Source organism: Halichoerus grypus, chromosome 2, assembly GCF_964656455.1.
Source record: "Halichoerus grypus chromosome 2, mHalGry1.hap1.1, whole genome shotgun sequence".
NCBI lineage: Eukaryota > Metazoa > Chordata > Mammalia > Carnivora > Phocidae > Halichoerus > Halichoerus grypus.
Genome location: NC_135713.1, coordinates 205,687,141 through 205,709,364, shown reverse-complemented (window position 1 = coordinate 205,709,364; position 22,224 = coordinate 205,687,141). Strand labels below are relative to the sequence as shown.

At 49.4% G+C, this 22,224-nt stretch overlaps 1 protein-coding gene across 7 annotated transcripts in view; it reads right to left on the bottom strand.

The window, feature by feature from the left end:
- TNRC6C (trinucleotide repeat containing adaptor 6C) overlaps window positions 1-22,224 on the bottom strand; it is a 148,860-nt gene that overhangs the window by 3,818 nt on the left and 122,818 nt on the right. For 3 of the 7 annotated variants that reach the window (XM_078066168.1, XM_078066165.1, XM_078066170.1), the window contains 11 exons: window positions 21,587-21,799; window positions 19,651-19,770; window positions 16,407-16,490; window positions 15,929-16,160; window positions 12,437-12,604; window positions 11,085-11,276; window positions 10,471-10,614; window positions 6,353-6,469; window positions 4,334-4,528; window positions 3,448-3,518; window positions 2,294-2,433 (listed from right to left, as the gene is read on the bottom strand). In XM_078066168.1, coding sequence (XP_077922294.1) covers window positions 2,294-2,433; window positions 3,448-3,518; window positions 4,334-4,528; window positions 6,353-6,469; window positions 10,471-10,614; window positions 11,085-11,276; window positions 12,437-12,604; window positions 15,929-16,160; window positions 16,407-16,490; window positions 19,651-19,770; window positions 21,587-21,799 — 1,676 coding nt within the window. The remainder of the gene's footprint in view (window positions 1-2,293; window positions 2,434-3,447; window positions 3,519-4,333; window positions 4,529-6,352; window positions 6,470-10,470; window positions 10,615-11,084; window positions 11,277-12,436; window positions 12,605-15,928; window positions 16,161-16,406; window positions 16,491-19,650; window positions 19,771-21,586; window positions 21,800-22,224) is intronic. The other 4 variants (XM_078066171.1, XM_078066166.1, XM_078066167.1 and 1 more) reach the window with 4 other exon arrangements.

The following is a 22,224-nucleotide window of genomic DNA, read 5'->3' as shown; positions in this document are numbered from 1 at the left end:
GTCTCCGTGTCAGAGAGGCCGTCTGCACATGACACACACACAGCTAACATCATACTCAACAGTGAGAGGTTGAAAGCGTTTTCTCTAAGGTCAGGAACAAGACAAGGATGCCTGCTCTTGCCATCTTTATTCCACACAGCACCGGAAGTCTTAGCCAGAGCGATCAGGCAAGACAAAGAAATAAAAGGCATCCAAATGGGAAAGAAGAAGTAAAATGATCACTATTTGCAAATGGCGTGATCTTATATAGAGAAAATCCTCAAGACTTAACCAAAAACACTGCTGGAAGTGATCAATGAGTTCAGTAAAGTTCCAGGATATACAACGAACATAATGAAAAACAGCTGCATTTCTATGTACTAACAATGAACTATTTGAAGAAGAAAAAAAGAAAAACATCTCATTCACGACAGCATTAAAAAACAAGAAAATACTTAGGGATAAATCTGACCAAGCAAGTGAAAACTTTGTGCAATGAAAACTAAACGACTTTAATGAAAAAAACCGAAGAAGATACAAATGCAAGACCATCCAGGCAACTCCAAGCCATCTACAGGTTCCATGTAATCTCTATAAAAATTCCAGTGGCATTCTTCACAGAAATTTACATGGAACCACAAAAGACTCCAAAGAGCCCTAGCAATTCTGATAAAGAACAAAGCTGGAGGCATCACACTTGCTGATTTCAAACTATACTACAAAGCCATAGTATTCAAAACAGTACAATTCTGGCAAAAAAAAACCCCAGACACACAGAGCAGTGGAACAGAACAGAGAGCCCAGAAAGAGATCCCCACGTAGACAACTGATTTGTATTTGACAAGGGCACCAAGAGCACTCAACGGGGACAGGACAGTCTCTTTAACAAACGTGCTGGAAAAGCTGGAGGAACAGGTGCAGAACAGTAACATGTGGACGCCTGTCTCCCACCACTCACAAAAGTTAACTTGAAATGGATTAAAGACTTAAACATAAGATCTGGAACCATAAAACTCCTGAAAGAAAACAGGGAAAAAGTTCCTTGACATTGGTCTTGGCAATGATTTTTTGATGGGACACCAAAAGCACATGGCCACCTGTCTGGCTCAGTTAGAAGAGCGTGCAACTCTCGATCTCGGGGTTGTGAGTTGGAATCCTGCGCTGTGTGTAGAGATTACTTACATAAAGAAAACTTAAAATAAAAAGCACAAGCAATAAAAGAAAAAAAATCAATAAGTAGAACTACATCAAACTAAAAATCTTCTGCACAGCAAAGGAAACTGTCAATACAATGAAAGACAACCAAACTACGGAATGGAGAAAAATATTCACAAAGCATTTATTTCATAAGGGGTTAATATTCAGAATATATAGAGAATCATGTAACTCAATAACAACAAAAAAGGCCTAAACAACCTGATTAAAAGATGAGGAGAGGAACTAAACAGACATTTTCCCAAAGACATACAGAAGGCCAACAGGTATATGAAAGATGCTCAACATCACTCATCATCAGGGAAATACAAATCAAAACCCAATGAGATCTCACCTCACCCGTTAGAATGGCTAGAATCAAAAGGACAAAATATAACAAGTGTTGGGAGGATGTAGAGAAGAGAACCCTTGCTCACTGCTGATGGGAATGGGAGTTAGTTCAGCCACTCTGGAGGGTCCTCAGAGAATTAAAAATAGAACCACCGTGGGATTCAGCAATCCCACTGGCCCAGTGCCGTCGCTGAGTACATCCACTGACACATCTTAGCAAGAGCGTCCTGTAACCAGTGGGGGGAGGTGGCTGGAAGACGCGTCACGTGCCTGGTGCTACCTGGTGGAGAGAGCATCTTCCTTCCGGCTGTGCTTTACGTGCATGCTCTTAGGGGGTCTGTCCCTAGTGGGGGGCATGGCCACGGCAACTCCACAGCAGAAGAAACAGACGTGTCACGAGACACCTGCTACGGCTTGAATCATGCCCCTCCAAATCCCCACATGGAAGCTCCAGCCCCCCCAGCACCCCGGCTGTGCCCGTTTTTGGAGACAGGTCTTTAAAGAGGTCATGAAAGTAAAATGAGGTCATTAATGAACCCTAATCCACTTTGACCTGTGTCCTTCTGAGAAGGGGAAGTTAGGACACACGCACACTCAGACTGAGAGGCGACCATGTGAGGACACAGGGAGAGGGCATGCCTGCAGGCTCAGGACAGGAGCCCTGGAAGGAACCGACCCCGCCGACACCTTGGAGCTCCCACAGCACCCTGAGCCCAGCGCCGCCAGGGCTACAGCCCGGGGGCAGCCGATCGGCAGCCAGGAGACGTACATGTGCAGGGACTTCTGGGCCTTGGCGGCTTCCTCCTTGGAGCTGTAGCGGACCACGGCGTTGCCTTGAGTCAGGTTCAGGTGGAATGTGACAAGAGGCCCATGCTGCAAACACAGCGTCCGCAGGGTAGAGCCGTCGATCTGATGGAGGAAGGAAAAGGGGCGGTAACGAGCTTCCTGGGACTTCTTCCACGACATTCTTCAAAGAAAATGTCTATGACCCGAGCGTACTAACCACTGGGAAAAGGTCTGTCTTTAAAAAGGGCTTAGCAGGGGCGCCTGGGTGGCTCAGTCGTTAAGCGTCTGCCTTCAGCTCAGGTCATGATCCCGAGTTCCTGGGATCGAGCCCCGCATCGGGCTCCCTGCTCTGCGGGAAGCCTGCTTTTCCCTCTCACAGTCCCCTTCCTTGTGTTCCCTCTCAAGCTGTGTCTCTCTCTGTCAAATAAATAAATAAAATCTTTAAAAAAAAAAATAAATAAATAAAAAGGGCTTAGCATGTATGACTTTATGATTTTAATCTTTTATGCCTTGTCATTTACCATGTACTTTTTTTTTTTTTAAAGATTTTATTTATTTGACAGAGAGAGACACAGCGAGAGAGGGAACACAAGCAGGGGGAGTGGGAGAGGGAGAAGCAGGCTCCTGGCTGAGCAGGGAGCCTGATGCGGGGCTCGATCCCAGGACCCTGGGATCATGACCCGAGCCGAAGGCAGACGCTTAACGACTGAGCCACCCAGGTGCCCTTACCATGTACTTTTTAATCCTGGCTGTTCCAGTTATATTTCGTGAATTCCGTCAATCAGGAGAAAGAAAAGACCCCATTTTGGTTGTGGCCTCCCGCCCACCCAGCCGGGGCCCATGGTTCCTGGCAGCCCTATAGCCCCTGACCCCGGGAAAGGGGAGCACAGGACAATGACTCTTGAGTGGGTATAATTTAAAGGCAAGCAACTCTGTTTAAAAGCCTCAAAAGAGTAAAAAGTGAACAATTCCCCAGGAACACGGACGTGTCTGCCTGTGGCCGCCCCCGCCGTCTTTGGGCCCCTGAGCGAGGGCCCCCAGCAGAGGCCGGCATGCATTGGGGATGGCAGGAACTGCTCTCGGTCAAGGACAGCGCCCGCCTGCCCACTTGGTGACCTGCATGGCGGGCGCCCCTACCTGGGGTGTGAGGTTGCGGAGAACGAGCCAGCTGCTTGTCCGTCCTGAGGTGTCGGTGCTCCACGCGGAACCTGCGCGAGCCGGGGGAGAGCCCCGTCAGCACGACCCCCGGAGGCTTCCTGCCCACGCACGTGGCAGCACGGAGCGCCACTGCATGCTCTAAGCTTTCTCAACCTTTGAAAACCCACGTTCTCTTTTCGGTTTGATGAACCCAGCCCCACAATTCCTGCAGACGCCCCTGGGCGGAGGACGGCAGAAGCTCCCTTCTCCTCTGCCCCCACGCCCCTGAGAATCGATGCTCTAAGATGCTACGTGCTCACACAGCAGACCCACAGGGCTGCCATGACGGGCCCAGAGCAGTTTTCAAACGATCTGTAGCTGGTTCCAGTCTCAGCTTCTTAAACTCCTGGCGCATGTCTTCCACGGCTGCAGCTCGGCGGGGGCCCCGGTGGCGGCCGGCAGAGCTGCGGTGCCAGGATGCGGGCCCCAATTCACACGGGGGGCTTGGTTTGGGTTCTGGCCCAGAAAGCCCTTTGCTCCAGTGAAATGTTGTGGAGAAGCAAATATCAAAGGCTGAAAGCGCCTTCTTGAAGGGCCCAGCGTGGCCCCTCGAAAGGTGCCGTGAGGGCCGGGACCGCCTGCCTCAGGGCAGAGGCCGGAAACCATGGCAGCCGGAGCGCTGGGCCCACACACTGCCCAGAGTCCAGGGCCCCTTGACCCCTCCTAGGCTCTCCTGGGTTCTAGGGGTGGGGGGAGCAGTTCTTACAGAAGAGCTAGAGGACAAGATGACAGGCATCTTCATTCCCTAAAGGGCAAGCAGAGCAGGCCCCGAGCCCCCGCAATCCCCAACCTGCCCCACTTGCACACCAAGAGGGCGGATGCGTACCCGAGGAGTAAGAGCTGGTCCAGCCGAGGGGGCTGGCTCCCCAGGTGGAGGAAGGCTTGGGATTGGTTAACCCTGGAGGTGGTCTTGTGGGTGCAGTAGTGTTTCTGGGCACCTTCCACAGTTCATGAGACAGAGAGGCTTGCGTGTGGGAGGCAGGGCCAGAGGACCACGTCGATTTAATGTCTGACAGTTTACCTAGAAGGCAGGGAGACAGAGCACAGGCATTCTTGAGACAGAGAAGAAAAGTCACTGCAGTGTTTGGCGAAGCGTACAAAGTGCTTCCGGCACCAGCAGACTGTGGGATAAGAAAGAAACACCAAGTAAAGCACCCCCACACGAGGGTAAGTGCTCTCTCGAATTCCCGCCCAGAGACCACCTGCCTGTGCCCAGTGCCCAGTGGAGGCCTCACCAGGACTTCTGATGCTGAATTCGCTGACTGTGCCAGACCCAAGTCTGCCACCGAGAAAACAGCATTTCCGTAGTTCGAGGTTAAAACTAACTATCCACATATTCTATTGGGACAAGCTTATAATGGAACACATTAACCGAGGTCAAAAGCCTAACATGTGTAGATCCTTTCCACTATTTCTTTAGCTATCAGTCCCTTTTCAAGGAAGCACCCCCCGACAACCCGCAGCTTTGAGATGAGCCCGCCAGGCCGCATGACAGAGATGGACGTGCGTGGCCCCGCTGCCGGGGGCTGAGCGTTCGGCATCTCAGTTCCTCCATCGTGGGGAGTGTTTGAAGGCTCTCTGGGAGAAGAAAACCAAACTGCTAACAACTCCGAACCCCAGCTTCTCGTGTGCCCAGGGCTCGGTTGGGAGGTGCACACGCCTGGACGTCTGCCAGGCCTGCCTCACCAGTCCAGCACGACCAGGACAGGAAGTGCTGGAGGCAAAGTGGTGGCTGTCACGGTGTCCCTGGGTAGCACACGCGACCAGATGCTGTGTGGAGCTCCCCTCCACCCCTAGCCACCCAGATTTCAAACAAACAAACAAACGCTAATCTTAGCAAAGGTGTCATTGATCGGAAAAGCAAAAATGCTATAAAAACTGCCAGAGATACAGGGAAAATGATTTGATTCTGCCCCTTCTCTTTAGCTAAATGACCATGAAGGTAGTAAAGGTCTATATACATCTCCTCTGTAAACATCAGGAAAAATAAACATTAGAAGGAGTGAAATAATCCAGATGCTCTGTTTTCAATAAGATGCTAAACTATATGTTGAATCACTATATTTATACCTGAAACTGCATGTCAACAACACTGGGGTTAAAATAAAATAAAATAATAAATTGACTACAGAGTGGGGGAAAAAAAAGGATGCTAAAATATATCAAAACGACTTTCTTCCCTAGGTACTGGTATTAAAGGAATTCCTACGGCATCTTTACACCAGAAGGTCTGGATGACAAGGTTTGAAGGAATACAGAAATATACTTGAAGAAGTCTTTAAACAATAAACATTCCTTCTTTAAGATTTCTGTCTACTTACAAACCTGACACATGTCTTGTTAGTGTCTGGGCCTGCATCTCTTTATATCCTTAAAGTCTTAAAATTTTCAGGTTCAGATTCCCCTGAAGTTTTTATGACACACAATTCTCAATTCTTCTCTAAGCCTAAACGAAATGTCTCACTTCAAAAACTTCTAACAGTCTAGGGTAACAGAGAAATAACCCAGGCGGGAAGCAGCCACACTTTGTGGGACCTACTCTTGTCTCCCCCATCGACTTCCCAGCAGGGGCTGCCTGCACGGTCTGAAGGCCCGTGTCCCCCTCACGCCCCCTCACGCCGTGGCCACGGGGGAGGGGAGGGGAGTAGGTCCGTGTGGGCAGCAGGTGCGCCCCATCCTACAGCCACGCGCCCTTCGCGACAGCCCCGCAGAGGCCATGTTCCCATTCCCGCAGCACTCGGCAGGGGCGCGAGGTGCCCAGGCCCCCTCTCCGTCACACCACGCGGCCCCCCACCCCCCCGCCTGCGGGGTGAGCGCGTGGACGTCAGGAGAAGCCAGTGTGTACCTGCAATGCTGGGCGCGGGCGCGATGCTGCTGAAGGAGCGAGCGTAGCCGGAGGCACTGAGCGGCCAGGCACTCGAGGAAGGCAGCGCGGCACTCTGAGATGTCGGGGGGGAGGACCCTGCAGAGGCAGACACGGCGCTGGGACAGTGCCACCCGCCAAGAGGAAGGCTCCGCTGAAGGGGCCGGGGCTGGCTGGAGGCGGGGAGGGGCTGCCCATACAGGCGTGACGTGGCCAGGGCCATGACCAGCGTGGGCAGCCGCCCGGATCCCAGGGCCCAGGAGGCAGCGGCAGCCTCTCGGAGGCAGGGCCTCCAGGCACGAGGGAAGAGGATCAGCGGCAGAATGCCGAGAACGCCAGCCAGAGTGTGAACCGACCGCACGGCCTCCCTCCCACGTAGGCTAAAACTCACAGTACAGGGCACTCTCCATCTTTTCACACCTCAAACAATATCCACAAAGTTAAAAAGCAAGCTTTTTGTTGTACATTTTACCGTAGAAAGACCAGCACTTCGTTCTGACTCAAAACGTCTCAGGATGTCCACTAGCTCCTGTCCGAGCCTCTCCCTGTGACACGGGCATGAGGCAGCGCCCCATGTGGGGAGCTGGAGGGCTGTACCCTCAACTGCAGTCCCCTCCAGTGAAAACACCTGCTCATGCACCTGGCGGGGGGGTGGTCGCCCCTGTGCAGCTCCCTGCTGTCCGGCGGCTCCGTGCCGCCCTCCCCCAGGCTTCTCTGAGGAGAGCAGGAAGCCGGGGAACGAGGAGGGGGAAGCAGTGCTGGCAGTTCAGCTTAGAGCCAGACAGAATCAGAGCTCCTCCGATTCGGAAAGTTACTCCACTGGTGTGTGGAAGCTGGTGGGGCGGAAACATGAGATGTGACAGTCTGCTTGTCATATTTACTTCCACAAACAGAATCTCACAAGACATGGAAGCCAGATGCAGGGCCCCACCTGGGCTGGTGCACCGGACAACCTCAGGGGTACCCTTCACAGAGACTACCAGGCAATGGGGCACCTCTCAGACTTGTGCAGTGTGCAACCTGCACAGCTGTCTACAACTGGCCTACTGTGATTGACCTCCTTAGAATGAGGGCACGAGAACTCATGAACATTACAAGTGATTTGTAATCTGCAAGTCCACAATCTAAAAAAAGAAACCAGTCCTACTGATATCCTAAGCTTATGTCCCAAACTTTCCTCTTTCATTTACCAACAAAATGTCATCAACCCAAGATCCCAAGATTACAGACTATTTAACCCTCTTTGGTATTTCTTTTATAATTTAACAATAGAGTGCTTAGATTTTAACAGTGTTCTACTTTTGAAATTTTTATTTTTAATAGTGGAATTTGTCCCATGAAATTATAGCTTATTTTCCTTTCTGGATGAAATGTTAGTATCAATATGCTATGAAATGCCATGACTGTACTTCACCATCCTAGTTACTGTTCATTCTGTCCGGATTAAAGCTATACCAACTGAGGGTTGCTGGAGTGGTGGGGGGTGGGAGGGATGGGGTGGCTGGGTGATAGACACTGGGGAGGGTATGTGCTATGGTGAGCGCTGTGAATTGTGTAAGACTGTTGAGTCACAGACCTGTACCTCTGAAACAAATAATACATTATATGTTAAAAAAAAAAAGAAGATAGCAGGAGGGGAAGAATGAAGGGGGGGAAATCGGAGGGGGAGACAAACCATGAGAGACTATGGACTCTGAAAAACAAACTGAGGGTTCTAGAGGGGAGAGGGGTGGGGGGATGGGTTAGCCTGGTGATGGGTATCGGGGAGGGCATGTTCTGCATGGAGCACTGGGTGTTATACACAAACAATGAATCATGGAACACTACATCAAAAACTAATGACATAATGTATGGGGATTAACATAATTAAAAAAAAAGAATTTGAAAAAAAAGTGAATTAGTGAATCCTAATGTAAAAAAAAACGCTATACCTACCATCCATATACTGTAAATACGTAAACTTTAATATCAAATCAGAATTTAATGTCAATGGCAGTAAATGAAAAACAAAAATGCAAATTAAAAAGCAACACCTAGTATAATTGATACTCGACAGAAAAAATAGAAAATCGCGTTATGAAAATATGTAAAATAAGCCAATACCAAGAGGTTAACAGCTATTCTCCCTGTTTCTAGGGCACGTTTTCTTAATTTTCTTCTCTCTCTACTTTAGGTCAAGCTCTTTAGTCAAGACTAGGATAGCTGGGGGGCACCCAGCTGGCTCATTCGGTGAAGCGTGTAACTCTTGATCTCGGGGTTGTGGATCCAAGCCCCACACTGGGTACAGAAATGACTTAAAAATTAAAAAAAAACTGGGGCGCCTGGCTGGCTCAGCCTGGGGAGCATGTGACTCTCGATCTCCGGGTCATGAGTTTAAGCCCCATGTTGGGTGTGGAGCCTACTTCAAAACAACAACAACAACAACAACAACAACAACAAAAAGTATAAAAAAAATACGATGGCTTTTGTGGCTCGGTCCCTGAGCAAGGTCAGCCAAAGGGGCTGCCTGGAAGCTCCTGGTGTGTGGGGAGCAGCACGTCACGCTCTGGAGAGAGGCAGTGGGCAAGGTCCCGCCTCTGCAGCTCAGCTGCGCTGGGGCAGGGACATTATCACGTCCCCGGTTCTACAGAAAGAGAAGTTCTCTATGTTCCCCTTCTCCCAAATAACAAACCATGAGGCCACAGGAGCAGAGGAGGAAGGATTCTCCAGGGCGTGCAGGAGGGCCCAGGGGAGCTGCCCAAGACTGGCCCCTGACTGCCCCCAGAAGTCACACGACATCACCCCGGCTGGATGGCTGCTTGCCTCTTTACTCTGGAGCCGGAGGCCCCACTTTCTCATCCGGTCCTGACACCAGGGCCTCTGTCACTTCCAGATGCTCTTCTGCCTGTCTCTGCCTCAGCCACTCTGGACGGGAGGACAGCTGCTGGGCCCTGCCCGCAGAATTCACCTCCTTCTCCGGGCCGCCGTCATCACGTCACGGCACACTTGTGCAAATGTGGAGGTCACCCGCAATGCTCCAGGGGCCACTTGGAGGCCAGGGGACCACTGGAGGACCCATGGGGCACTGGCGGGAAGCTCTGTGCGACACTGAGCAACCTTGACGCTTTCCGAGGTCTCTCAATACCCGGGTCAGTGCTGCCCTTTCACACCTGCCCACAAGCCTCAAAATCCACTGACGGACGGTCCTGCCGGGACACAACCCTCCTGCCACACTCAGGGCGACGAGCACTGAGGGCGGAGTCTGACTTCTGGCTGGTGCCTCACGCTGTCCCCCCTCTTACACAGGCCCCACTTCCTGTCCTCGGTACCACTGTTCTGTCCCTGATGGCATGGCCGCTCCAGGAAGCGGCTGCATCGAAACACGAGGAATGCACAGCATTGAACAGGATGAGCCGTACTTCTGCTGGTTTTCTACCAAACCACAGGAACACCTAGAAGCCCATCACTTTAAAGAACCACTAAAGAACTGCATCTCTCCCCCAGTCTTGCCTTAAGCAGGAAACACGAATGCACATTCTGGGACTACCTGAGTGGCCGTGGCCGCCCTACCACTCCCTCCCTCTACTGGGACATCGGCACAGCCACCGTATGGGCGCCGGCCCGTCCAGAGCTGCTCCATCCGCCCCTCTCGGCGTCACGCCTGAGAGCTGCATGGATGCTTCCAACGGCTCAGCCAGCTCCTCACTGCCTCCTCCTGGATCCTCAAGCCTGACGTAGGATGTGCCCAAATCTAGCACCCTGAGCTGTGCCAGGAACGGATTTCAGTTTTTACCAGACTTTGTGGAAGGAAACAGACCGAGATGGAGGAGGAAGGGGTTGATTCACCTGCAGTTTAAATAGATTTTAAGTGGGAACTTTTTCACTGGGAAACTTAATGGCTAATATTGGGATCTTATAACACAGTGATCAGAAATAATGTGTTAATAAATCCAGGAAATCCATTTCCATGTTCACCATCACCACTACCTCCAGATGGTGAGAAGCGCACACAGATGTGTCTCACAGTGTCCCTGCCCCGCGGCCCGCACACCACCCCGGAGCCCCCGAATGCACGCAGGGAGACCTTCCATGTCGAGCAGGTAGCACCCCGTTCTCCTCACCTCCACTCTTGAGGAGGTAGCGGTTGACGTCCTGTATGGTGGTATTGATGGTGGGCCCGGTGGGGACACTTCCAGGAGTGACATCAGGGTCATTCTCAGGGTCTATATTCTGAAGTCCTTTCCATGGAACTCCAGGATGGAATTCTGGAAAATGCCAAACAAAATGGAAAACAAAACATGAATATTACAGTATCTTCACATTCCTTCCTGATAATTTATGGAAATTCTTTTAATCTGCTAGTTAAAACAGGAGACACATCCTAGACTTTCAGTAAATCATCAATCCTCTGGAACAAGCTAGAAGCAGGGATTAGAGCTGCCACATTAAGAGAGTGTTCAGGCGGTGTGGAGTCTAGAAGCAGTCTGGCCAGATGCAATACAGCGTCCCCTCTCCTTCCACTCCTCTCACTGAACTAAGGGACCACAGGGAAGCGCTGGCTGCTCACCACTTCCCAAATTCGTGTGACAAACGGATTTCCAGTGGAAAAGCCAAAGCTATGGCGTTCATGCTTCCAGGACTCTCAGCCCAGACCCTGGCTTCTTGGAGCGGAACGTCTGTCCTCAGGCTTGGGCGGCTCTGACTGCCGCTGCCCGGGAGCGCCGCCTGCTCTCACCTGGGGGCCAGTTGATGCTGGAGCCGTTGGAGATCTTGTCACTGTCAGACTTGGCACGTGACCAGCTGTGGGGAACCGCAACAGGAGGACTGGCTGGGGACTCGCTGTTCTGGATTAGATCGTACCGGCCGTAGGAGTCGTCGATGGAGGACTTAGCTGGAGGCCCAATGCTTAGACCTCCAGGGATAGCACCTGGGGGGGCAGCGGGAGACAAAGAGCTGAGTGAACAGGGGAGCCCCTGAGCCCTCACTGCTAGGCACCGGGCCCTGCCCCTTTCAGAGGTACATGAACCATCAGACTTGGTTTGTCCTGCACTCTCTAAGGATAAGTGATTATTTTGGTTAGCCTAAAATTTGTCTGTGGAAGACCAAAATTCTTTTTATTCTTTAAAGATTTTACTTTTAAGTGATCTCTACCCCAACATGGCGCTCAAACACACAACCGTGAGACCCAGAGTTGCACGCTCAACCGACTGAGCCAGCAAGGCACCCCAAAACCAAAATTCCTTAAGAACCATTTTAGTTTGTCGAGTTGGAAATCTTGATAAAACACAAACCCGTATCACTGAAAGCGGGCCTGTGCCTTTCTGGGACCAGCTTATGTGCCTTTCTGGGACCAGCTTATGAGTCTCTGTGCTTAGCAATGGACTCTGTGGTTGCGTGCGTCCTGCCCTCCCTCTGGAAGGACATACTGGGCATGTGAACGCAGGGCCCTTATCTTCTGGACTGGACCACCCGGCCAGGGGTGGCCACGCTCTCTTGCCAAGGAAAGTGCCCAGGCAGCCTGTGATGATTCTGTTGTAGAATTAACCGTTAGGAAAAACTGTGTTTTTCCTTTTAGAATATTTACATCAAGAGAGAATCATACACCTATTACATTTTCTCTGCCATTTATGCTATCAGGAAACTGGGAGCTAAAGTTAATGCTTACTAGTGAGGTCGCTGCCTCTGGTTATTAGCACTTTTGCTTCTTCCTTTTTTCAAAGCATCTGATTTTCTATTGTGTTTTATCATTTTATTGAAAAAAATTTCTTCTCAGTAAACGAATTTTTTTGTTGAAGAATACAGATATAAATAAAAAATATGCAGCTATGACCAATATTCTTTGCTACTCTGGGGCGTTTTCAACTCCTTCTGGGTTTGTAGCAAAGATCTGGAGGCTGGGGTTTCAGGAAGTTTGACCGTGCACTAGCTGGGATCTTACACATTCTGTGATGGAACGGAAGATTCCATTCTAGTGGAATTCTCAGACAAGAGATGCAGTGTGAGTAATAAAAGGAGCATGCTCTACAACCGGACAGTCAGCGAGTGGAACAGCAGCGACTGGACCACAGGCACCCGGCTTGGACGTACCATGCTTGCTGGGGTTCTGATCGAGGGGAGCAGCAGCACCGGGTAAGTTGTCCATCGGGTTGGGGTGTGTCCACTGAGGGAGGCGTGACTGGGACTGAGACGGGTCCTTCACCGACAAACCACCAGTCATGTCCATGCTGTTGACATTCATGTTTGGGTTCAGTCCGGCTAAAAATAAAAATGCTATTAGGATATGCCTGCTCTTCTTCTAAATTTTATTACATCCTAAAGCTCTCCTGGAGAATCAATCCAAGTCTTAACTCATGGCCACACACTTAACTCTAACTTCTAATGCTGGTAGAAAGAAAAGCTTTTTGTCTTTTTAACGACACATATTTCCAGGAATATTATTCCCAAATTAAGCTGAAATGGTAATGAATATTCTCTGGTTAAGTAAGACCAATGACTGTCTTCATTTCACTTGTTTCAGAGCTAAACACGGTCCCGGTGCTCCTCAGAACCTACAGAAAGACAGGGCAAGTCCAGACAATGAGGAAAATCTTTTCTGATCTTAGGATATCTTAGGGAAACTCAGCAGATCAGGACAACTCCTTCAGAGTTCTAGACAGTGTTCTAAAGCCAGAACAGGCTGGTAGGGATAATTCCATTCCACCTTTAGTGAACTTACTTTACGAAAGTCTGCTCTTCAGGAGTTTATAAATATCAGACTCCTTTTAAGGACTTGACCTATTGGAGGGCGTGGCAGGGCTGCCATCTGCCCCCGGCTGGAACGGCGTGCCAATCCTGGGTTTTCTTTCTTACGGCTAAAAGCACATGCTGCTGTTATCTGGCAACACCATGTCAGGTTACTAAAGAGGGGCGAGGAGGACGATATAGAGTCCCTGATGGGGACTGAATGCTCGGTGATGGAGAATAACCCCAGGATTCACAGACCATACATCCTGGTACGTCAGTCAAAGTGCATCTCTACTTGTAAGCAAGGTATTGAACAGGTTTGTTCTTGGCTTTAAATCCGTGTCTGCAAACTCAAATGCCTACATGGGCCAAGCGGCTGTGAAGTGGGCCCAGTGGGGATGGTGGTGAACCTGACGGTGCTTGTCCCGCCCGGAGTGCCAGCTGCTGGTGCCAGCCTGTGACAGCCACAGGGAAGGCAGACCCCACGGAGCCATTTTAAGAGAAGCAAGAAGTTACTTTTATTTAAAAATTTCCAATTTGTAAATGTTGGTAATTAACACACACACACACACACACACACACACACACACACACACACACACACACTTTGCAGATGAAACACACCACCTGGGCAGGTCAGATGCCGCCAGCGGCTGTCTGTGTGCGGTTGGCACGGACGGCAACCTTCGCTTCCATTTGCACACATGTAGTTGGGTGAGGGGACAGTGAGGCCGGGCTGCAGCCTGGCCTTCCAAGTGTTGGGCCTGAACCCATCTCCCCAGCTTGCCCGCTCATCTGTGGCCCCCCGCCACAAGTTAGCATGACTGCCCAGGGCACACCCTGTCCTGCCAGGCTCTGGTCACTGAAGTCCTGCTCATCTGAGATCCATGCTTGGCCCCTGCTCTGGGTTTTTCTTTAGCACCGTTCATGGTGAACACCAGCTCTCCCTTCTCTGCAGCACTGCCTATGAAGCTGTTTTTCACTATTCTGTGCCTGATCTTCCTGTGTGGACGACAAATTCCAGCAGTTAAGAAACAGCAGAGTAAGGAGACACTGCGTGGGAAGGAAGGTGGACGGAGCTACAACCATTGAAGAAAAATGCCAAGAACCAAGCAGAGAGGCAATTTTATAGGCTAAGTTTCTTATACTGGATCAGCTATTTTTTCTTTTTAAAGATTTTTATTTGTCAGAGAGAGAAAGAGAGAGCACAAGCAGGAGGAGCAGCAGAGGGAGAAGCAGACTCCCCGCTGAGCAAGGTGCCCGACGTGGGGCCGATCCCAGGACCCATGATCATGACCTGAGCTGAAGGCAGATACTTAACTGAGCCACCCAGGCGCCCCTGATTAGCTATTTCTTTTCTTTCTTTTTGTCTTAAGATTTTATTTTTAAGTAATCTTTACACTCAATGTGGGGCTTGAACTCACAACCCCGAGATCAAGAGCCAGCCACGCGTCCCGCTATTTATTTTCAATAAGTTTGTAAGTTTAATGTGAATATTATAAAATATTATCAAAATTATTTTTCATCTAATTTTGAAGAGCCACTGTACTAATTTTTTCATTTGTATTAAGAAAAAAATCTTTAAGAATAAAGATTAGTGTACTTTACTCTCCAAAAATAGGTTGAGAGGCCAGATGGACATTAGCAAGCTGAAGCGGAAGCTTTTCCGGGTAACAGACAACGGAACCGGTTTCTGAAAGGACTCCTCAACAAGATGGGCTTGTGTCTGGCTCACGTCTCACAAAGGGCTTGCTGCATGCAGCACTGTCCTGAGAACTTCACGTATTATCTCACTTAATCTTTAAAGGACCCCCATGAGGTAGTAGCCCCACTTTAAATGGGGAATTGAGGCAGAGACAGTCGGGCAAGTCATGCAAGGAAGTGCTGAGCCAGCCCTGGTGGAGCTGGGACTCGGCGTGGTGGGTCACCTCTCCAGCCAGGCATCGGCCACCAGACTGCCCTCCTCCGTGCACACAAAGGGCTTGTGAGCGTGGGGCAATGAGAAAGGGATGGGATGATCACAGTTAGCATTCATCAGGTTCATATTAAGGACATACCACAAGGATTGCATGTCAAGGAGAACATGCTCGTACGATTAGGATTTACAGCTCTTTTCAGGGCAGTATTAAGGAAAGGGACACCATCAGCCAGTAGCAAACTCACTATCACGCATCTGACCTTTGCTCCTGATATGTATTTCCTGGGTTACTGGTTCCCTTTGTCCTGGAGCTTCATACTAACAGCCACCTAGCAGACAAGCCTGAGAGCGGTCACCAGGTTCTGGATTCTTACATCAAACTGTTTCACGTATAATCCATTTACTGACATATACCTCCCTGGGACATTTCCTCGATCCTGCCTGCAGTTATGTAACCCGTGCCCCTCCTGGCTGGTTTATAGGACCTGGAGGGTGGCACCGTATCTTCTGCCGACCTGCGGATTTCATGTGCTGAGCATGCTTCCTACAGGTTAGGGGTCAACACATGCATGTTGATTTGGCGGATTATACAAACTGTCTTCTACACTACAAGGCTTGTATGGACAACCACTGCTTTCCAAAAAGTACCTGATTTTTAAAAATCTAAACACATTTACTAGTAAAACCATTATAAACTCATCCCTGCAGTTAGGTGGGGGATGGTGGCTGCTAAAGAGCAGGAAACCAGGAACAGAACAAACTGATTTGACAACAGAAATGAGGGAATTCTGGGGCTCTCGCTGGTGCTCCTTTAAAAGACTTTATACTAGAAGGTATTTATGGCCATAGCAGAATTTCGCTCTGCAGAAGACGGCCAGTGGTGCTCCCTTACCAGGAAGCCCTGGGAGAGAGCGCCGGCCCGCACTGCGGGGACTCACCTAGAGGGTAAGGAGCAAAGGTGCTGGGTGAAGACTGTGGCTCTTTGGTCTGCAGGTCGGGCAGGCCGGGGGCCTGGGGGTGGGGGGGGAAGCTGTCCATGGCCGATTTGCCTGCAGAGGGGTGCAGAGACAGGTGCGGCGGGGGCGGCGGCGGCTTCACGAGCAGGGCCTGGGCCAGCTGGCGCTGGTGCTGCTGGATCTGCTGCTGCAGGTTAGTGATTGTGCGCGCAACCTGGCGGCAGAGAGGCGAGTGGGAAAGGTCTGAGAGGGGCGCACATCACTTGTCTCCAGACCCAGGGCATTTAGTCTCCGCTGGCTGGACCCACCTGCTCCCAAACCAAGGTGACCCCGAGACTGCTAAAAGGGGGGGGGTTAGCGAGAGAAAAGTCAATGACAACGTAACAGTTTGCCCTCTGGCAACTGCAGATCAGGCAGGACGGGCGCTGGCGAGTCCAGCTACCCCCCAGGCGGTACCTACTTGCTGCTCCTGCTGTCTCATGGGTCCGGAAACATTACGCTGAGCCTGCAGCATCTGCTGCTGGAGCTGTAAACGCTGGTACGCCTGTGGACGGGAACAGGGAGATGCTGTAAGAGGGCCGTCAGCACAGGGCTCCGCTTTTGTGTATATGAGAGAGAGAGAGAGAGAGAAAACAGCCAAGATTCTTGGTCCCCTTACCATACTATGGTTTAAGCATACTGTGAGGTAGAAGCATTTTTAAAAGGAGAAATGTCTTTCCCAAACCCTTCTAGCACATAGATTTTTTTTTTTTAAGATTTTATTTATTTATTTGACAGAGACACAGCGAGAGAGAGAACACAAGCAGGGGGAGAGGCAGAGGGAGAAGCAGGCTTCCCGCGGAGCAGGGAGCCCGATGCGGGGCTCGATCCCAGGACCCTGGGATCATGACCTGAGCCGAAGGCAGACGCTTAACGACTGAGCCACCCAGGTGCCCCTAGCATGTAGATTTTTAAAAACTAATTCAGTCAGTACCCTTTAGTGTAGGTAATGAGATTTGTCAGCAAATATTTTTCAGTTAACAAAGAGATCAAAATTCTTCTCCTCAAATCTTACAAACTAAAAGTAAAAGAAATGATGGGAAAACGAAAAACTACTGATTCTTACAGTGATACAGATGAAAGTCATCCAGAGTGGCTCAGACCCTAGCAGAACAGCAGTGAGTGGCCGCCCCAGATAATCAGAACAACACAGACTCAAGGCTTGTGAGTGCCAGGGGCCGCATGCTGATGTCCCCCCACAGGCTGCCTGAAACCGGCCTGTGGCACTCCTGTTACAGGCCCACCTGCCAAGCTGCCTAACCGTGAGCACCTGCCACACAGCCATGCGGAGCTTCCATCATTTGATTGCTTCAAAATGCTGGCTGCCAATCATACATTTTTTTCTTATAACATGGATTTTTGAGGACATGTTTAGCAAGAGGATTTATTAAAACAAGATCCATATAAAGGTAGAGACTATACTATTAGAAATGCCTCATTAATCTGTAAATTATAGAGGAATAAAATACTCCACTTAAGTGAATCCTTAAAGGCCCTAAAACAACCTCAGGATGCACCAAAACTTTATTTTACGAATTTTTGGAAAAAAAAAAAATTAAAAACAGTATGAATTGTTTGTAAAACAGAACACATTAAACATAATTCAAGATTTTCTTGCTTTTTCCACCATCTTTTTCTTTTTTTTTTTTAAAGATTTTATTTATTTATTTGAGAGAGAGAGAGAATGAGAGAGAGCACATGAGAGGGGAGAGGGTCAGAGGGAGAAGCAGACTCCCTGCCGAGCAGGGAGCCTGATCCGGGACTCGATCCAGGGACTCCAGGATCATGACCTGAGCCGAAGGCAGTCGCTTAACCAACTGAGCCACCCAGGCACCCTCCACCATCTTTTTCCATGCCGCCATCATGGGTCACATGAATGTCCTGGTAGAGGCTCTCAAGAGCACTAACAATGCTGAAAAGAGAGGCGAAGGCCAGACTCTTACTAGGCCATGCTCCAATATCATTGTCGGGTTTCTAGTAGTAAGTAAGGCCTGTGGCTCTACTTACTACTGGAAAACTGGCCCCTTGGACTGGTTAGACTGAGTCTAATGGGCAGTAAGGGTTATAGGACTGACAGGGCCTGGGGCTCTCTTGTTAAGAAAAGCTTTGGCATCAATGCTTTTGTCTATCAGCTGGGAAAATCGTTGTCAACCTCACGGGCAGGTTAAACAAGTGTGGAGAGATCAGCCCCAGTTCTGATGTATAACTCAAAGATCTAGAAAAATGGCGGAATAATCTGCTCCTGTCCTGCCAGTTTGGTTTCATTGTACTGACAAGCTCAGCTGGCATTATGGACCATGAAGAAGCAAGATGAAAATGCACAGGAGGGAAAATCCTGGGCTTCTTTCTCTAGAGATGTAATATATATGTGTAAATAAAATGCCTCAATGGAAAAAAAAGAGATTTTCTTGATGTCTTTCACATTATAGGGGCCAATAAAAATTACCATATAAATAAGAGATTTTAGAACATCAGTATGATAACTAGCTATGTCTCATGTCAGAATACAGCCATGTCTTCAGTGTTACCAAGAAGCAGAAAGCTACTTTCCTCTATAAAAATACCTTTACATAATATGCTTTTTAAATGTGTGCCTGACTTTTATGGTTGTTTCCTTCTCCATTTTTGAGGTTAGGGGTCTCTCCCTGTTGCTGCTGGTAGTAAAAGCAATAGTCCTGTGCACTCGAACCACCCACCCACCGCGCTTTCAGGTCCTGGGAAGCCTTCCTACCACGCTGCAAGGTGCCCCCCATCTCCAATTTTATGGACAAAGAAACAGCCTCTGAGAGCCTAACATAGTCGTGACGCCACTTCCTGAGCTCTGTGTTCTCCCTGAAACTACGATTTTCTCTGGGCACTTTCTTCCTCCCATCCCACACTGCTACTTACTGGAAAACTGGACCCTTAGACTGGTTAGATGTGAGGACTGACAGGGCCCAGGGCTCTCCTATAAGGAAAGCTTTGGCATCAGTGCTTTTGTCTACCAGAGGCCTTTTTACCTTCCTTAAGGATTCCTGGTCATTTTCAAGGAGATGAAGTTACTGGACAAGACTTCGAAATAAAGCAGGTGTCAACATACTAAAGAAAGGTCTTTTAGTGTATATAAATCCAGTATGCATCTAGAGATATAGTGACACGGCATTTTATGGTAAAAGCAGTAAGATTGTTGAAAATTAAAAATTTAAGGTATGTTAAATTGTAAAACTTTCAAGAATTATTAGGCTACATCAGCCTTTCTCAAAAGGGACTGTGAGAGGGCATTAAACCCTAATCTCTACGGCATCTACTGTATGTAATGAAGTAACTTCTCTTTCACGCTTCCAGAACAGTCTTTGTGTGTCCCACCCTTGAAGAACTTAAGAGAATCGTCACTCAAAGCAGTTTCTGTGTTCCGTGGCTCTGACGGGAAACTCTGGATGAGAAAGGCTAGCTGAGACCCTGAGCCAAAGGACACGCCTCCTGGTAAGGTCTGGGACACTCTGTGAAGGGGCCAGAGAATTGACACTCTTAAGTGAAAAACTTCCTGATTTTTTCAACAGTCTGACATGAAGAAAGTGAGGCATTAACTAACTACTTTTATTAGTGGCTAGGTTGCTGGCATAGCTTCATGAATGTCAGTGCGCACTCTTCCTTAGTTCTAGAAGCTGAATGATCTGTCCACTTACCAGCTGCAGCTGATAGAGCTGGTTCAACATCGTCATATGCTGAGGATTGATTGGCGAGGTCAATAGTGCAGGGTTGAGACCAATGTTTTTTGCTGCAAACTGCAAAAGCTGTGCTTGAACCTGTTGAACACAACACAGAGTGTCAGGCACTGTGTCCCTGTCGAAATGGCCACCTGTCCAGGCAGTGTTTCAAGGTGCAGAACTGATGAATTAATGACAGTTATGCTTGTCTCAAGAATGAACTTCAAAAGCCATTAAAAAACTCATGGGCTTTTTGCCATTAGTAGTTAACATGCTTCTGTAGAAAATAAGGAAGGAAGGAGAGAAAGAACCTTTTACCTCCAAATATTTTAGACACGAATTAAGATGCTAGGGCTCTGGGTAACTCCTATCGAAAACTGATCTCACATTCTGTCACAGTGAAAATAAATGGGCATAATTTAAGGACGGGAGATAGTGAATGTGGGGTCTCAGGGAAGAAGTCGCTCCTGCTGGCAGGCACCACGCCACCCCCAGGAGGGTCTCTGCCCAGGATGGGCTCGGTTAGTGGTCTACGCCCTCTGCCGGCCCTGCCCTGGACCATCAATCCACATTCTCGTTCAGGGGGATCTCTTCAACTGGAATTCACTGCACTGAAACAATCTGGGGCCTGGCACTGGAGATTTCAATGTTTTCCACCATGGGTTATGTATGTTTATCACAACATTTATGCAAGATAATTTTAGGTAGAACGTGGATGGGCTTCTTTCACTTTAATAGTTGTCTAATGTGTATCAGAAAAATGTGATTTTTTTTCTACTTATGACAGGTATGTAAAGTTTGCTTTAAGAACACATTTATTTAAGCAGGCAAGTCATTTAAAGAAAACACGCTGTGTGACAGTACAGGTAACGTGGGGCACAAGGGTAGCACGTGCTCTGCTGAGTGTGGGAAGCCTGCTGCCAGTCACCCAGGCCCAGCTCTCCTTCTGCCCCTCAGGCTGGGGTGGCTGTGTCCCCAGGCTCGGGCAGTGGGACACAGTGGATGTGTTCTGTGCAGCTCCCAGCAATCGGGAAGGGCTGTGGCAGGGGCGCCCCACAGCCCTGAGCCGCTGCCTCCTGCATGGCCACCCAGAGAAGCGAATGCCTGTCTTGTCTAAGCCTCTGCACTCTGGGGTGTCTGGTATCGTGGCCCACCCTGTATCCTGATGAATGAATTTAACTATTGTTTCACCTACATTTCAGCCATCTCAACTCAGTGCACAAATCTGGGTTCAACCAATTGTGGAGGGTTACCTACTTCCAACTAATTCTATAGCTTATCATTAGTAATCTATTACTGAATATTTTTAAAAGGGATGAGGACTGAAACACTGTAAGGAAAAACTCAGTCCAAAGTGTAAAATTATGGAATGTTCTAAAAGTAAACATAATTAACATGAAAAAATCCATATGCTTTAGAGCTATGCAAAACAAGATATCCTTTTCCTTTTCTATTTGACACTTTTTTTTTTTTTAAAGAATCTCTATGGGCAAAAATGGTCTAATACTAAGTAATAAACTTAACTAAGGAGCCAGTAATATATTAATATATAATATGATCTATGATCACATGCAGGTGGCCACCAAAGCATTCTTCAGGCCCTGAGTGCTCCTACATGCCCCCTTACGGGTTAAGCAATGTTTCAGCTTGTCATTTTCCTCTCCCACCTAGGACAATTCATCGGGTTCATCTGAATAATTCTGTTAAGACCTGGACAAGAACCACATTACAGTGCGTGTGAGGTGGATCTTTTCACCCAGCGGCATGGCTCCCAACCGGTGGACGCCTAGCCGGGCCACGGCTGGTGGGGGCGCCCCCAGGGGCCGTTCTGAAAACACCTCCCGCAGCCGGGGGACCGGTGGACGGGCGGACAGGAAGGCCGCGCTCGGGGGTGGGTGAATGAACTGGCTCTCACTTTCAAACAGTGACGTCGAGCGGCACAGACACACACAACGCCCATCCGAGTCGCCGCGGGTCCCACCTGAGGGGATAGAAACGGAGGCACTTGAGCACGGAGGCTGGGCTGGGAGGAGCTCAGAGGCTGCACGGGGGGCTGCGGCGGCGGCTGCATGGTCCTGGCTTGCGCTGCTCCGCTGCTGCCGAACATACCCAGGCTGCCACTCGGCATCTGCGGGGAGATGGCACGGGCCGGGTCGCTACGGAGCTCTGGAGGAGGCTCTGCCTTCCTAAATGCGACAGCAAAATCCTCCCTACTTCCTACCGTTGTCGACTTCTACGACTTCTACCGAAGTGAACTCACAGTAGATGCTGCCGGGCAGGCTGGCTGCGGACGACGGGCCGCCAGCCGTGAAGGCTGCCCATGTCTTCACGCGACACTGCCAGTCGGAAAGGGGCCCCAAACGAGGCTACCGCGTCCACAGAAACTACCATAATACAGTGTTCCAAACAACAGCCACGCACGCCATGGGGTTCGGAAGCTTTTCTCACAGGCTATCTGCGGTGGGGTGCGGACTGCTAACCCGGGGCCAGCAACATTTTCAAGTAGGAAACAGGAGTATAATTTCAACCAAAGCGGAAGCTGAATAAATGGAT